General features: G+C 43.3%; 1 protein-coding gene across 1 annotated transcript in view; it reads right to left on the reverse strand.

Annotated features, from left to right (window-relative positions):
* Window positions 1-670: 670 nt before the first annotated feature.
* The window catches only part of mgat5b (alpha-1,6-mannosylglycoprotein 6-beta-N-acetylglucosaminyltransferase B), a gene marked incomplete at both ends in the record, with an annotated part of 78,758 nt that continues 61,291 nt past the window's right edge, over window positions 671-18,137 (reverse strand). The window contains 7 exons of the mRNA XM_083648722.1: window positions 671-869; window positions 2,796-3,067; window positions 7,660-7,734; window positions 10,081-10,197; window positions 10,602-10,748; window positions 10,914-11,069; window positions 16,708-16,838. Of these exons, the coding sequence (XP_083504848.1) occupies window positions 671-869; window positions 2,796-3,067; window positions 7,660-7,734; window positions 10,081-10,197; window positions 10,602-10,748; window positions 10,914-11,069; window positions 16,708-16,838 (1,097 nt within the window). The remainder of the gene's footprint in view (window positions 870-2,795; window positions 3,068-7,659; window positions 7,735-10,080; window positions 10,198-10,601; window positions 10,749-10,913; window positions 11,070-16,707; window positions 16,839-18,137) is intronic.

The raw sequence follows: 18,137 nt of genomic DNA on the forward strand, positions 1-18,137 counted from the left end.
AATGCAGAGGATGAATTTCCCCAAGGGGATAAATAAAGGATAACTTAACTTAACTTTTTATTAAACAACACTTATGTACAAATATATTCATTACAGGACATGGAAAATAGTACATCTCAACATACTGTATATGGATTTGGGTGCATCTAGTACAAATATCCAAACTCCACAATGATAAGTATATACACAACACTGAGTAAACACACTTGTGAGAACTTAAGAGTTTTCAGTCAAGCATCGCAACGTTTTTAACAAGGCTTTCCTTTTTGATTGCTCGTGATTTCTTTACTCGTCTAAATTATCCGTCAAATGACACGTGGTGGTCATGACTTTTGCAAAGACTCTGGTCCTAATGCACCCATGTAAACCTTTCAACTGAAAAGCAGCTTCAAACTCACCAGAACAAGAGTACAATCATGCAATTCCCTGAGATGCGCTGATCTTCAATAAAGCCTCATTAGTTGCCACGTTGGCAGCCATTTTGTGTTGGACTCTGCACAATGGCACTGAGCCTCAGGTCTAGACTAAGGACTCCGTGTCATTTATGCATCATTTCACCATGGAACCTCCTTGTCTCACTTCAAGAAGGGACTCCAGGGGCAGCCCGGCAGACTTCAGTCCAGCCAGACATGAGAGGGAGAGTGTCTCCATCCGCCAGTTCGTCTGCTGGTCATAGGCATTCCCTGCAGAGCGCCACCTGGCCGTTGCGATAGTCCCTGCATGGGCAGAGGCGCTGGTACTTGGCACTGGCGCCGGCACAGCTGAACAGCAGCGGATCCTTCTGCAGGCCACATTCAGCGTGTTCTGCCGAGAAGGCTGGGAAGACGTGGTTCATCTCCAACTCCACTCCCTCACACTGCAGGTCCAGCCTGGGAAACACACAGAGAGAGAGAGGGGGCAGGCTTTATGGTGTACTTCATTCATTATTTAAAGTTTTAAAGGGTATCAACTATTATTCCAGTAAAGTATGTCTTATGACAGAAGGTGCCAGCGTCTTTCTCTATGCCTGCCTTGTACAAAACTGCATCCAAGTATTTGGTGATTGGTATGCTTTAACTTACAATCATGTCACATGTAGCAATTTGGCAATTGAGTTTTTGGGGAGACCACAGTGAGTTCATGACAGGCAATGCATTTCCTACAGCCTTGTTTTAAGTGAGGAGTGCAGTATTGAGGGAGAGCTGGTGGATTCCGTACAGGCATGGTAGTACGTTGTGTGGTAAAGTCAGCTTTCTTAGTATTATAGATTATTGCCAAGCAGTAGCTTCACTTGTAGCACAATACTTTTCCATGTATACAGTATCATAGACAGTCACAGGTAGAAACACTTTCAATATTAAAGTCCCTGGAAACCAAAATCCACAAAAACCTTCTAACAATTAAATTTAGGGTCTTATGTGAGTAATTGTGTGCCTCAGAAAGTAGGAGACATTCGTTTCAACCCAAACCCCCAAAATCGCCACTTTTGGTCCAAGGTCTGGATTTCCACTTCCTCATTGAAGAGAGCGGTGTGCGCGGTGCTAAAATGAATGATCTTATCACGTCATAAGATTTAATCGAATCACACGCACGCACGCACACACACACACACACAGTGCTGTGCACTCGCAACGAGCGAACACGCACACACACACACACACTCCATCTCTCTTTCCCCTTCTCTCTCTCTCCGTTTCCCTCCCTCTCTCTCGGAGGAGACCTGCAGTCCTGCATGCACACACACAGGACACGCCCACACAGTCAGCGGGAGAAAAGACAGTCTAAAATCTAATTGATTCTCATGACTTTTGTCATGACTGTCAAACCTAAATTTATATTCGTTCATCATCGTTCAAATTTGGCTGGTGGCTTATTAACATATGTTCCTGTGATGAACTCAAAATGCTAAAAAAAAAAAAAAAAAAAAAAAAGTTTCCAGGGACTTTGCAGTGGGCTCATTGCAAGTGTTGGGACCCATTCCCCATGTTGCGATGCTGGTTTGCTGTGTTATTGCTATTCATTGATTCTAGAGATGCTGAGGAGTGTCGAGATATTCATAATGATAAGGTCTGGCTTGTGCTAGCCTGCTATCTGCACATGCGTAGTAATATTCTGCTGTGTCAGGCCTTTGGCCATCTCCACTAGATATTTGATTGTAGTTTCACATGCCTCCAGCATTTCCTGGCCTCCCTTTAGGCTGCTCCAGCACTGTTAAGCCAGTTATCTGTGCCTTACAGGCCTCGCCTGCCCAGCGCCCAGGTCCTTTCAACTCAAACCCCTTCAGTGCCACAAAGCCCTGATCGTGGTTACTCCCTTCAGCTCTCTCTATATCACCTTTACCTAAGAGGAACCTTGTGTCAATGTATTGGCATGTATTTTTTAACATGAGACATGAGACTGTTAGGGGAACATGCTCTTCGTTAATGGGGGCTCTTTACCCTCTTCAAGGAATGGCTGTATGGTCCCTAGTGGCATGCATGTTACCTTACAATTCTGTTACATTAAGAATGTTTTTTTGTTTGCTTTTGTTTTTTTAGTCACTGATTATTACAGTGTGTTTCGACGGACATGCTGTGTAAGAAGAGAAAATGAAAAAATAAACACAATCATATTGTGACTATTTTGCAAAAAATTGCAATATAAATTGCAGCACAGTATACAGACAGATTTTTCAGTCTTTCAGATTTTACAATGTGCAATTTCATGTTATGGCCAGGAATTGGGCTTAGCCCCAGAATGCCATGTATAGAAGAGCCATCGCTTCACATGAAGCACCACAACTGTCATTGCAAAGTATCCCACTGAAGGCATCTTACGCGCTGAAGGCCTCCTTAATGTTGATGAAGCGATGCAAGGCTGGTTCGCAGATCAGGCCTGCACTCTGGCACGCCTCCACACACGACTGGCCTTCCAGCGAGGCCAGCAGCCGCAGTGCACTGAGGGGCGGCCAGGAGGCGTAGGAGCTGGCATTGGAGGCCCAGGCCAGGAGGCTGGAGTTGGGAAGGAGGATGAAAGGGCTGGGAGGGCTGTCCAGCCAAATCCTAGAGGCATTTATTGGAGGAAATGGAGCTTCAGGAGAACAAAAGTCCTGCAGGTAAAAAGATACAATATCGCTAATCAGCAATATATTCACTATCGCATTGAGTAAGTGCACTTCTACAAATCAGCTACATACATACATATACATATATATATATATATATATATATATATATATATATATATATATATATATTCCACTGTAGAGCAGTGGACTACATTCAGCTTAGCTACACCTTCGGCTTCAACTTTGTGATAGCTGCTATAGGAAATAATAAAACGACCATTACTATACAAATGTGCTCATTGGAAGTGACAAGTCGTCGTCAATATTCCAGGAAATGATTTGAATGCAGTTATGCCACCAAGTATCGGTTTAGGTTGGTGAGAGGTGGGATTAGATTCCTCCCCCAGACGGGGCTATTCATAAAAGTCAGGTCATAATATTCCACTGACATCTCCCTCTGGCCTCCACACACCTTTATTAAAGAGGCTCACCGCCACCAAAAGCAATAACTAGGCCTCCAATCTCTCTATCACTCCTGCACTTCCACTGCCCCCTCCCCCCACCACCACACACACACACACACACACACACACACACACACACACACACACACACCTCATCAGGACAATGAGCGAGGGCAAGAGACGATTTGTATCTGTATTTGCTCATCTGTAATTGGATGAATCTGTGGGTGCAGTGCAGCTTGGGTTAGGGGTGTGTGTGTGTGTGTGTGTGTGTGTGTGTGTGTGTGTGTGTGTGTGCGTGTGTGCGTGTGTGTGTGCGCGCGTGTGTGTGGTGCAATGTCAAAAGTGTTTTTCCCCCGTTGTAGTTATTGCTATTGCTGAGATATTAAGCATTAAATTCACGGTTTTACACTGAAGTATAGAAAGAGGTCATTCTTTTTTTAATATTTGTGCCTTGCCAAATATGGTATTCATATTGGGAGCATCCCTATAATTGGTTGATGGAGAGAAAGAAACAAGGGGGGAGAAAATGAGAATTAGAAGAGCGAGAGAGAGAGAGAGAGAGAGAGAGAGAGAGAAACACAAAGAAGCTCTCAGGGGAGAGACAAAGCTGTCATAAGCACAGCCACAGTGGGCTTGGAGCACTGCCTGTGGAGGGAGGTGAGATGAGGTTACAGTCAGATGCATAGACCCATTTAGAGTGCACGTCACAGGGTTATTTCCGCACGCATCGCGGTATCCAAAACTCTGAGGAAGCAAGTGAAGCCGAAACTGAGAGATCCAGGATACAGGAAAAAGAAGTCTTGTGCCGTATAGACGCTGGAACTTCCCACTAGGAATATGATGATGTCCGGCACTGCAACTTTGGCGATGTAGTTGGATCCTAGACCCATTCTGACAGTGAGTACGGGTCAGGAAACCTCACCCCATTGAAAGAGTTAGCTTATTTGTGTAAAAATTTGTGTCTGTTGCTGGCAAAGCTCTAAAAGATGTGTAGGAGGCTTCCGGATCTTTCATATTTCTATGATAGCTGAACCGCTAGTTGTGACTTTCTGCAACCAGTTCGGCTCCGCCCACAAAATACGTAATCGCTGTTTAGAAACATAAAAAGGGTCTATAGGATGATCCAGGAAGGAGGTAGACACATGGGTTAAGGGAGGGAAATTAGAAGAGGGAGGTGTGGAGAGGGGAGGTAAGAAAGTGAGGAAAGAGAAGGGAGGAGAGACGTGCTGATTGGGAGTCTGAGCTGGTACAGGCCAGGCAGGCAGTCAGTCTCAGTCAGTCAGTCACGGCATGCTGACTATGAGCGTGTTTGTTTGGGTGCGTTCGTGACAGACAGGGAGAGATGGGTGCAGGGGGAGGGCTGTGCCCGGGCAGAGCACTTCCTAAACGTGCCACGGCCGTGACTGTATCGCTGCAATCATCATGGCATGATGGATGTAACGCGGTAATTGTCGGGCAAAATATTCGAGAAACTTTGATGATGGACAGGCTGCCTCGACTGAGTCATCATCATCAGCATATAAATGGGAGCTGGGTCTCTGTGTCTCTGTTTCTCTGTCTGTCCCACTGTGAACATCACCAGTGAATTACTCACACAAACAAGGCTATAGTTCAGTGATGATGTTACTGATGACATCATCAGTGACTTATGTCATCAGTGATGTCATACATAGGCATTGTGAAATCATCAGAAATGTCATAAATTCACTCACACAAGGCTATATAGTTCAGTGATGGCATCACATCAGTGCAGCGCATCAGTGCAGCGGCCGAGCTAGCGAGCCCGAGCAGCGGGCGAGCCTAGGAATCGAGCGTGCATAGCGCGCAAGATGCCTGGTATTATAAAGTTGCAACTGATGTTTATAATACTTTGTAAATTGTTAATACATACTGTATAAACATAAGTTCAAAGTATGAATAGCTAAGCTGTCAAAAGTCGTCCATTTTGTCCAACGTCTGAAATAATTGCAATATTTCTGTGAAGAAGTCCATGTAAGACGTTCTCTCCTTGATCGGTGGAATGAGACAAAAAAGCGATAAAAACCAAAAACCAATACCAGCGGTGGAAATGGGCTATCTGAAACATAACACAGCCAGGACATCGCTGTGAATGGAGGAAGAGGTTTTCATATCTGACAGCCTTGATCAAAAATGGATCTTCAAGTTAACAATTGATTGTCTTTTTGCATTCGTGTGTAAATTGAGTCATTACATTCATTTGCAATAGGAAATACAGTCAGATCATGTCTGCTAACACGGCCGGCACACAGTATCCTGGCGCTCGGCCAAATTCATACGCCATGTCATCATTCATTCAGTTTGTGATACGAGACATTTCAATATGGAAAGCACATGTCGTCATCCATCACCAGGTATGCCAATCATATCCCAACAACCCCATTCCAAACTGGACTCTGCCTTGTGTTTGATACTTCTGAAGCCAGTAATGGGCATCAAGTTAACCGGCAAAATTAAAGTTATAAAATATGGTAAAACCCCTTAAACTGCAAGCATTACAGTAGAACCAAGCTGAAAAAGAATCCGCTCACTCCATCTACAGAAGGGGTGCCCAATCTTTTTTGACCTGACATCTACTTTTCAAGTAGCCAGCCTCCCGAGATCTACAGTACCGGTCCAGTTTCAACATCGCAAACGCACACACATCGTTTCCAGCCTGCAGTGACTAACCTCACAACACTTTCTCGTTGTCCCACAACCACTTGACATTAGGGCTGTGAATCTTCACTGGCCTCACGATTCGATTACGATTCAGAGGGCTACGATTTGATTCCGATTATCGATGCATCTCGATGCATCACTTTTTTTCCTCAATACATGATTTATTTTTTCTCACTTTCTTTTTTCTCACTGTGTGGCTACTTTTAAAATAAAAGTGCATTTGGAATTGCATTGTATTATGATCCATAATTAAAATAAACAACTGCATGTACTTCCATTATATTTTATTTTATTATTATTATTATTATTATTATTTAAATAATCGATTTTTGACGCGATCGACCTGGGGTCAGTCCGCGGTCGACCAGTAGACCGCGATCGACTGGTTGGGCACCCCTGATCTACAGTATGTATGGGATCACTTATATCATGGTCAGGTCTGTGGCAAAGAAAAATTAAAGAATAAAATAAAAGCTTTGAAAAGGAAAACGTTCAACGTTGCTGTCCTGTGTCATTGTGATGGGCGTGGTCAGCATTCACAGACCTGAAAGACTTGAATCTTGACTTGTAATGATGAAGGCTTACAGCAAGGCCTGAAAGACTTGTATGAAGGAAATTATGTTGCAAAATACGCAGGCTTGCAGACTTGATGTGAGAACTTGTAAACTATGATGTAAAAACTTGAAATACAAAAACCTGCATGTTTAAGTTTTCAGTTCTCACATCAGGTCTACAAGCTCTCGCTTTTTGCAACATATTATTTACCTTCATAGACTTGTGACTTGACTTCATACTTGTCTCAAGTGACTTAAGACTTGACCTTGCACAAAATGTCTTAAAAACAGCTCTGCTGTCTAATATTTGAACTATAAACACCTGTAGCCACACACAGTCATGTAGGCTAGTTGGTCTTGAGATTAAGATTAATGTGTACTAGTTACCCTTTTGCCAATTAGACACATTATACTGCAAAACAAAAACAAATATATAACTAATAGAGAAAATGATGGTATTACAAAGGCTTTACTGTATTCAAGAAAGCTCATTACAGTATCATCATCAGTATATAAAGGGGAGCTGGGGCTCTGTCTGTTTGTTTCTCTGTTTGTTTGTTTCTCTGTCCCACTGTGATGTCATAAATCCCACTGTGACATCATCCGTGATGTCATAAATCCCACTGCGACATCATCAGTGATGTCATAAATCCCACAGTGACAACATCAAAATCCCACTGTGACACCAGTTATGTCATAAATCCCACTGACGACATCATCAGTGATGTCATAAATGTGACATCATCAGTGATGCTGGTCTCATTGGCCACACAGTAGCCAAGTTGTAGCGGCCAAGCTGCGAATGCGAGCTGCAGGACGGGCGAGCCCACATAACGGGCGAGCCTAGGAATCGAGCTCGCGTATCGCGTGAGACCCCTAGTTATACTAAGGCACAAATGCATCTACGAAGCTACTGCTGTCCTATGACACCCACCTGGTTCTGAATGTAGGCATAGACTCTTTCAAGCATCCCCTCACAGGTGTACTCATAGGGCAAGAATGGCTCCACCTGCAAAAATATGAGAAAACACACACACACACACACGCACGCGCACACACACGCGCACACACACACGCCACTACTGCATAAGGAACTTAGCATCTGATTGTTAATCAAAGCTGACATATTCATTAGTGTAATTGTGAGTGGCTCATATCTCGCCACGAGCCTCATATTAAAATCAATGACCTCATACATCACGGGTGACAGCCTTGAAGACTGACTTCATTATTTTTAGCAGTGACCATATCAATATGTCAAACAATGGATTCAACCGACAATGAATTACAGTATAAGTGTGTTCTAGGGTCCTATGGGTTCATTAATCCTGCTCACTGTTAAGAGTCATTCATTCACTGTTTGACTTCTGAAGAAGAATATGCATTAACGTTCAATGACTTACACACTGATCGCTACATTTTCTTATTTCATACCGTGTATCTGCACATGCTGCGATAGCATGAAGGTCAGCAGAATACAATGGTGAGAGTGGGGGCTGACGTCCACGGGGGAAGGATTTATAATAATTCCTGCATTATTAAACCCGTTGTGGTTCGATCGCATCAATAATTACAACATATGTCAGGGTCCGATATATTCAGTTGGCGCATACGCCGATTTCCCAGCCCAGAACACCTCACGTAAGATGGCCCTGATGGTAGCTAAAGAGAGATCGCATTGTTCCCTCAGCCCACTAAAGCACTCAGGGCTTTCAATTTGATGAATGACTCCTTTTAGCGCTCTGTTCCTTTTAGCGCTCTCTTATTAGTTTATTTCATCTGAGTTTAATGAAATGTATCTGGCACCTCATCAGCAACTCCACAATGCAATTTGCCTTTTGGGCATCTTCATATAATAGGATGTGAGAGCGAAACAGGGGGGGAAACAACCCATAGGGGGTGATTGGAATTCAGCAGTGGAACACATTGCAAAAATGACTGTAGAATTTGCATATCTAAACTGTGTTGCTTGTCTGCAAAAATACATGAGAAACATACACAATCACATACAGTACAGGGCATGAAATTGAGCTCCAGAAAACAAAAACACCATTAGCTCAGTTAGCAAGTGACGCTGGGCACTATTAAGTCACTCATTGCTATAGAGAGCCAAAGTGAAACGGCACTTCCTGCTTTCTCCCTGTACCAGCGCTGCGAAAAATATGAATGGCGGGCGGAGAATAAGGTTACTTTTTTGATCCCATTTGAATTGTGCCACGGGGTGCTAACGCTAATTTTGTCAATTTAAAACATAACTAGAAGTTATAAATCAGAAAGACTACATACACTGTCGCCTAAGTGACGTCACTTTCTCTACCGGCAAAGCTGAAGACCGGCGACATGCCACGGGCTTCCACAAGCTATGTCGTTTTTATACGAAACTAACCCCTACGTTTCAGTTTGACGACAAACATGACTTTCTTGACATGCAGAGTTATGTTTTAAATTAGCGTTGGCACCCCGTGGCACAATTCAAACGGGATCAAAAAAGTAACCTTACTCTCCGCCCACCGCCATTCATATTTTTCGCAGCGCTGGTACAGGGAGAAAGCAGGAAGTGACGTTTCACTTTGGCTCTCTATTTAGACAGGGATGCTTGAAAAGGTTAAAGAAATAAAACATTCAAACACACTTTTGGACCAAAAGTATTTACCGTAAAAGGGAGATGATTCAAAAGAGATAGATATTTTTGCTGCAGATGCGTCAATGTTATGGAAAGGTGCCCTAAGTTCTTTTAAATCCGTTTAATGTGAGCCACTATAGCCCAGTCACTCCGCAGGCCCGGCCTCTCCTCCCCCTGATGATCCACTGTTTCTTTATGCATTCACCAATAGCATCAGCACCATCGCTATGCTGCATTCTGCCCCTCTCAGCAGTAAACAGCAGCTCTATTTAGCACACCTGGCAGGTAGAGGCTGCGCGCCTCTCGGTGCTGGTTTGCTGTGGCTTGCAGTGTGGATGTAGTGATGGATTGAGCACAGCGTGATTGATGAATATGATCTGCAGCATAACAATGCTTCGCGCCCGTCTGTGGATCAGCCCTCTGGAAAGCTGCCACGCAAACCCAGGTGTGGCCGTGTGGGCAACAGTTTACCTACTGAGGCGCTCAATATCTCAAGCAATTAGTAGTGCAGAGAGCGGAGGGGGAAGCCAGCTAAGCATTTTGCTGTAATGTCGGAGCCCATGATTAAGAGCCCTATTAAGGGCTGTGGGCCTTGTAAGTGGGTCAAACCAGACTAGGAAGCAAACTGGGCCTCTGTCCTACACTACTGTAGCCTACAATAACGTGCAGCGTATTGTAGGACATTTCAAACGCCATCGTTATTTTTTGCTCAATGAGTGAAAATGAACATACGTTTGTCCTCATGATCTGGCGGATGGCGGTGTCAAACTCTTCGGAGTTGTTGAAGTCGACTGTGACGACATGCGGCCTGCCAATATACTGCTCTGCATAGGGATGCTGAGAGGACACCTGAGGGAAGAATGAATACGATACATTCAGTATCACAGTAAAAGTTCAAATTACATCATGTGTACGTGGCATATATTGAATGCATTTTTTTTTAAATATGATCCCCAATCCCCCATTATTGTATAAAATTGAAAGTACTGGAAATATAGTCAAGTCTATTTGTTTAGCCCTAATTCACAAGCATGTATTGAGGGCTTTACAGAGAGTCTAGCTAAGTACTATCAACAAACAGGATTGGACAAACTATATTGAGAGAGAGAGGGATTGGAGAGAATGGGGGAAGAGGGAGAGAGGGGAGCAAGAGAAGGGAGAGAACAGGGGGAGAAGAGAGAGAGCAGGACAGACAGGGTATAATTGGGGTATATAGCTTGTCCATGACTAGGATGAAGACGAGGATTATCTACCTCTCTGGAGGTGGGCTTCCCTCTGAAGAACTCATGATTGAGGGAACTATGGGACGGATTAAACTTGGGTTGCAGGAAGATGCAGCCATTGGCTATGGCCTCTAAAGGGGCGGGGCCTTCATACGGGAAGCCAAACCCGATGAACAGCTTGATAGGGGAATGAAAAGGAAGAAAAGGTGATGGTGAACACTACAGTACAAGGGCAACTCTGTAAAAGCATAAAAAGATCTAAATTTGAATATGAAACAGAAATTGCGCGTGCAATGAGCAGAGCATCATCACAGCCAGTGAAAGCCTCGCTCGTATCCTCACCTTGGCCTTCCTAAGGAGCTGCTGCAGCTCCTGCTGAGGCAGCAGACCATGGTTCTTGACAAAGGCAGGGACCTCCGGGGGGCGCTGTGTCTCATAGTATACCGTCCCATGGATCTCCATGTAGCGATGCAGAATGGCTAGGAATTGTTCTTTACCCTTTGAAGACATAGATTGATAACACGGTCGATACACTGCTCCTCATAAGACTAAAAGCAATTAATGGACTAATAGAAATGAGCAGTCATACCCCACAGCATGCAGGCATCACAGACTCGATTGTGCTCAATCTATCCTGTGTAAACTCCAGCTGAGCGTCACACTTGACTGAAGGAACGCTACAGTGCATCTGAGAACACTAAGCTCGGGGTTTGACGGAGGAAGCCGCAGAAGTGATACTGTACTTCCTCGAATGGCCAAAAGAGAGTCTGTCCCTGTTAAAATGCCCATCTTCACAACAGGATTTAGCATGTTTACACCCTGGTTCAAAACAGTTTTCGTCTATATAGCTAATTTCACCTGTCATAACAATTGTACGGAGGGTGAATTTTCAAGCCTATGTTTTGGGAGTGATTGACAGCTCGCCTGTCCAGTGGTCGTGCAGTGCCGATCACTGACCAATAACAGGCAGAGCTGCGGCTCTGGGAAACCCCTGGTCTCGTGCGAACCCCAAGATGGCGACGGTCACATACTGTAGGCTTCAAAACGGGAGACAAAAAAACAATTGGTAGCCTACGCCTCTGTCCATATTTTCTAGATGGTCTATGCAGCACACTCACTGACATTGGAGAGTCAAGATCTGCTGCTGGTTGGTACGGATGTCTTCCAGCAAGACCAAATTCCACTTAGAGAAACCCAGGGGAGAAGGGCTGTTGGGGATGGTCATTTGTAGCTGTCAATTTGTTCTACGGAGTGGATAGGTATTCCCTGTAGCACGCAGACTGACAGACTGCTATGACTCAAAAGAGGCAAACTGATTCATCTATTAGACAGCACCACTGCAGAAGAAAGGGCAAATGAGAAAACCAGGAAGTGTTGGGGAAGGCAAAGGCTGAGCAGCATTATTGGTCAGTGGTAAGGAGACAGTTCTAATGAGCTGAGTCTGCCCTCGTTAAGACTAATAAATACAACCAATCCCCTATCGCATACCTGTAGAGCATTCATGATTTATGAAAGGCTCAAATCACAATAATATATTTTCCTCTGCTCCGTAGGACATCGTTTGTCTGTTCAAGTCTTTTCATCATGGCAAAACTGTATTCACTTATGTAAAAAGTCGTTTACGGTAGAATGTTATGAATTATTTACTAACGTTAAATCTTCAAGGCATAAATCTTTTATGACAGCTGAGTGTTACTCCTCATTATGGCTATTTTAAAGTTTTGGCACTTTATTTTATTGAATTTAAATTTTGACATGAGTTATACTTTTTGTATTGTGTTCATTGTTCTTTTTAGTACCCCAGAATACAGACTGGATTATCATCACATGGGACAATAGACTTGAATTGCTGTACATCCTTAGTATTTTGTCTCCATGTGTGGAAAAGCTTTCCTCTAAACTCTTTCATTCATTTGAAACGTGTATCAATGTTGTAAAATGGATGGGGATGTAGGCCTAAGTCATTGAAAAGAAGCTCAAAGCTGAGATAACACATACTTTAGGTTAGCGGTGTAACAGTCTAATATAGCAATGGCTGAAGTCTGCAGAGAATAAGCCTTCCTGAGGTTTCTGATGGGAACCGCGGTTTGACTAAAACTTCAGCAAAATTTATGGTAGGGCGTCAAAGCCCTCGCCATACGCGCTGAGGGCTACACTGCAGCTCACCTCACCTACAAACATCACATCAATAACCTAGTCAAGAAGGCAAATCAGAAACTATGTTTACAGTAAGATTAGACCATTTCTCACCCTCACTGTTTCAAATACATACCTACATGCAATTTTTCTTTCAACAATATCCTACTGTCTTCCAATCTGGTCCCTCACGACAAAGCAAACCATAGAACCCATAGCAAGACTCTACAACAGAGCATATAAAATTCATGGTAATTTTCCACCTTGGACTCACCACTGTACTGCACTCTCACACTCCTCTGCTACAACTTTTCAGAACTACACAAAAAGTCTAGCCATTAACTCATTGAGTGCCAATGACGACTTTAGTCGTCAATTGCTTTAGTAATGTTGAGTGCCAAAGACGACTAAAGTCGTCAATTGCGTTTTTTGACGGTGGGACGTGCATCAAAGCCAGATCCATCTCCTGTGAAAGTATGGTGGCTGTTGAATGTGTAAAAGCTATTTTAGGGACCCATTAGGTGGCGACAGTGCTCTCCAGATTAGAGAAAGGCCAGGAGAAAAGAGAGAAGAAGTAATGGGGAAACGGAAATCGCATCGATATGCATGAAGCATAACGTTAGCTGTGCCTGTGAACAGCAGTCAATCTGCTGCCACAGCCCCTCCGTCTCCGCTGCAATAGCCCCTCCATATGATTTAGTTGGCGACACCAGCGTCTTTCTGAAAAGTTACATTATTCTCAGCTGTGAGCCGGCGACACGATGTGAAAAAGCGGGGGGATGCAGCGCACTTTTCAGTGCAGAGTCAGAGCAAAAGCAGAGCGAGAGCAAACGCAGCAGCCCAGAGACACTCCCAAGGAGGAGGAGGAGGGGGGTGGGGCACGCAGGGCAGCAGAAAGCCCAGAAACGGACGCAGCTTCACAGCTCACAACTGAAACCCCAGAAACGAGCGAGCCCGATCCACACTGCCCCGACGAGCGGCCGCCATCCAGGCAGCAGACTCGCCTGACACAAGCAGCACTCAGAGCGAGCAGCAACATCATGACACACCCACGGAGGAGGAGTTTGCAGTAGAGGGGGGGTGGGGGTGCTGTTATATTTAAGGAAATTACTGTTCAGATGTTTCAGGTCAGAAAATATTAGTTTCAGAGTCAGTGATTTGCTTGAAATGCTATATTTCACAAAAGGCTCAATATCTCAGCTTCTAGATGGAAACACCAATTTTTTCTGTTTTTGACCTATCTTCTCCGGCTGATACATGCAAGTAAAGAACGGAAAATGATATCAATAAACTTTTTTTTGCTGCTGATACAATAGAGTCTCATCGTTCTTTGTGCGTGTTCGGTGTTTACATAGTAATATCACACAATATTCTGTGGGCCTCGAGAAATCACTGAAAATGCTCTGAAACTCTGGCACTGGGAGCGTCCGTTCTCCAAAAGTGGCTGGCACTCAATGAGTTAAAGTCCCTGGAAACCAGAAATATTTTTTTATTATTTAGCATTTTGATTTCATCACATCACAGGAACCTATGTTAATAAGCCACCAGCGAAATTTGAACGATGATGAACGTCGCAAAGTATATAAATTTAGGTTTGACAGTCATGGCAAAAGTCATGAGAATCAATTAGATTTTAGAGTGTATTTTCTCCCACGGACTGTGTGGGCGTGTCCCGTCTGCAGCAGGTCTCCTCCGAGAGAGAGAGAGAGACGGAACGGAGAGAGAGAGAAGGAAAGAGAGATGGAGTGTGTGTGTGTGTGTGGGTGTTCGCGCGTTGCTCGGCGCATAGCCTACTGACAGAGAGGAAGAGATCTCTGCCGCTGCGAGTGCACAGCGCTACTGTGTGTGTGTCAGTGTGTGTGTGCGCGCGTGCGTGTGTGTGATTCGATTAAATCTTATGACGTGATAAGATCATGCATTTTAGCACCGCGTGCACCGCTCTCTTCAATGAGGAAATGGAAATCAAGACCTTGTAGAAAAGTGTCGATTTTTGGGGTTAGGGTTGAAAGTAATGTCAACTACTTTCTGAGGCACACAATTACTCACATAAGACCCTACATTTAATAGTTAGAAGGTTTTTGTGGATTTTGGTTTCCAGGGACTTTAAGTTTTATTTTATGCTCAGAAACAACTCTTCTCCAACACTTACAGCTCTACTCCCAAGACACAAGACAAGAACGCATCACCAGATCAATCTCACATGCACTCATACCAGTACCGGCATACAAAAATAATTATGGATTAAGATCATTCTTCCACACATAGCCTACACCAAAATTTGGAACGAGATCCCGTTCCACACCAGAGCAATAACCTCCATCTCACATTTCAAAAAAGCCTACAAACAACATCTGATGCTAGAAAACACCTGTAATCACTGATCCGACTCACCCCTAGGTTTTAATTTTTTGCTGTTGCTGTTTGATTGTATCGATGAATGAATGAATGTTTGTAAATGTAATGTTTTGTTAGGTCTGTAAAATTGTATGTAGTGCAATTAAACATGTTTTGTATATTAATTATTTTGTTTTATGTACTGCAGAACAGGAACCTGCTGAAAACCAGTTTGTAACTGAGTCAGGCCAGTTAAATGTACATGTGAAATGTCATTTTTATCCCTTCCTGTATAAATAAAGTGAACTGAACTGAACTGGAGAGCCTGCCGGCGTAGGCGGCGTGCAGCCTGCCAAAGATGTGACTCGATGCAGGTACATGAACAGCACAAGTACACTAGAATGTAGATGGGAGATCACAGGAGAGAGTGAAAGCTATGACCAAGAATATGCACTCCATTCTCTCCTTGGGCAAACTTCTAAATCATAGTGAAATCACACAATTGACTCATTTTGCTGGGGACTTCCCTGCAACCCCCTCATCAACCTGCGATACAGGTATGTATGTCTAGCTCCTGCCATGCAGTCCTAAACTCGAGGCTACGTTGAAGCTTGAGAAGATGGTAATTTCAAGTGGAATATTTCCCAGAGTTAAAATTCTAACGTTACTGGGCTGATACACATGATATCAGTGTTATATTAACCCTACAAGCCTGAAGTGGAATGAAAAGTAAAAGTCATAATAAATCGTGATAGTGTGCGAGTTTCACTGCTGCAACATTGAAGAATTCAATAACGCCCAGGTGGTACTTACTTGAAGCTGTGTGGATCCATCAATGATGCATCATGGGGCGTTGAATACAGAATAACATGAGGTACGAGGAACAGGAGGGAGAGAGAGGGAGGTAGAGCAAGAGAGAAAATATGACATGCTGTATTAGTCATTTTCCCCTCATAGCACACTTGCAGCACAACATCTGACACATGCACTTTAAAACAAAGGGGGAGGAAGAGGAGGAGGAAGAGGCTGCCAACAATGAGGTGGTATTCAGTGTCTGAGGAGACCCACAAACACTGAAATCTTTCAAATTCACAGATGTTTCATTGCACCTCAAGTCATCCTGACAGAGAGATAGAGAGGAGAGAGAGAGAAACAGAGAAGAGAGAGAGATACCCCATTTACACCTGGTTTTTAAATGCAACCTGGATCCAGATATGTTATCTGGATGTAAATGGGGTGAAAGAGAGAACAACTTTGCTCCTCCACCATCACACTTGCGGGGATACTCCTGGTGGGTTAACTTGTTTGCAAAAAAATTAAAAGGCAAGCAAGAGAGACGAAGCAAGACCAACAAAAAACAACCCAGATAATAATTAAGAGAATGAATGGCTTGCATAAATGACTTGGAAAATAACAAAAAAAAAAAACAACTCAGAGAGACTACAGTAGGTTCTGCTGAAGTAACAGCATGGTTAAACATGTGAATCAGTCACAATCAATTGATCCCTGCTACAATGCAGAGTGAAAATCTTTATGGACACATAATGCCATGGCCAACACATTATGAATCCAATCAGAGCTATAGAATGGACCCCTATCCTAGATTGGACACACATCCAAGATTTTATTGACAGCTTGTCAGGGCTTAAGTGTTTATGAGACCGACCTTCCACATACTGGCCTCTTTGCCATACACGACCGCCATATTGTCCACCTTGTTCCTCTGAATGTTCAGCCTCTCCGTCTCGTTCAGCTCCTCCGCCACAAAGCCCATAAAGGAGTTGTCTGGAGTGTGGGCTGCCAAGGACAAACAAAGCTTTCAGCGATATAGCATTACAAATCACGTTTCATGTGTCAATATAGCATTACAAATCCAGTTTCATGTCTCATTGATTTGATATAGCATTACAAATCCAGTTTCATGTCTCGATGATATAGCATTACAAATCCAGTTTCATGTCTCGATGATATAGCATTACAAATCCAGTTTCATGTCTCGATGATATAGCATTACAAATCCAGTTTCATGTCTCGATGATATAGCATTACAAATCCAGTTTCATGTCTCAATGATATAGCATTACAAATCCAGTTTCATGTCTCGATGATATAGCATTACAAATCCAGTTTCATGTCTCGATGATATAGCATTACAAATCCAGTTTCATGTCTCGATGATATAGCATTACAAATCCAGTTTCATGTCTCAATGATATAGCATTACAAATCCAGTTTCATGTCTCAATGATATAGCATTACAAATCCAGTTTCATGTCTCAATGATATAGCATTACAAATCCAGTTTCATGTCTCGATGATATAGCATTACAAATCCAGTTTCATGTCTCGATGATATAGCATTACAAATCCAGTTTCATGTCTCGATGATATAGCATTACAAATCCAGTTTCATGTCTCGATGATATAGCATTACAAATCCAGTTTCATGTCTCAATGATATAGCATTACAAATCAAGTTTCATGTCTCGATGATATAGCATTACAAATCCAGTTTCATGTCTCAATGATATAGCATTACAAATCCAGTTTCATGTCTCGATGATATAGCATTACAAATCCAGTTTCATGTCTCGATGATATAGCATTACAAATCCAGTTTCATGTCTCAATGATATAGCATTACAAATCCAGTTTCATGTCTCAATGATATAGCATTACAAATCAAGTTTCATGTCTCGATGATATAGCATTACAAATCCAGTTTCATGTCTCGATAAAAGTGATTAAGCTGCGGGTGTGGGGGGGGGGGGGGTGTGCTGTAATTGTGGAGAACAGAAAGCAGCAGCGTTTGAGTCGTTTAATATGCCACAGCTTACTCAGGACACGAGACAACACCATGAGTGGTGGCAAATGAAATGGAAATCTACTATAGCCAGCAGATGTCAAGTGGTGAGGAGAAACACAAACATTATTTCCAGTCCATTTCCAAAGATGATGAAGGCTGACATCTTGCCCGAGTGCCGGGCTTGTGATAACAGCAAGTATTTTGCTAACAGCGGGGCCGCCTGCTTGCTGACTTAATTGGAGGAATACACAAACAGCTGAGATTTCTTCTGCCACCAATCTCATCAAATG

Source organism: Poromitra crassiceps (assembly GCF_964638095.1).
Source record: "Poromitra crassiceps genome assembly, chromosome: 13".
Lineage (NCBI taxonomy): Eukaryota > Metazoa > Chordata > Actinopteri > Beryciformes > Melamphaidae > Poromitra > Poromitra crassiceps.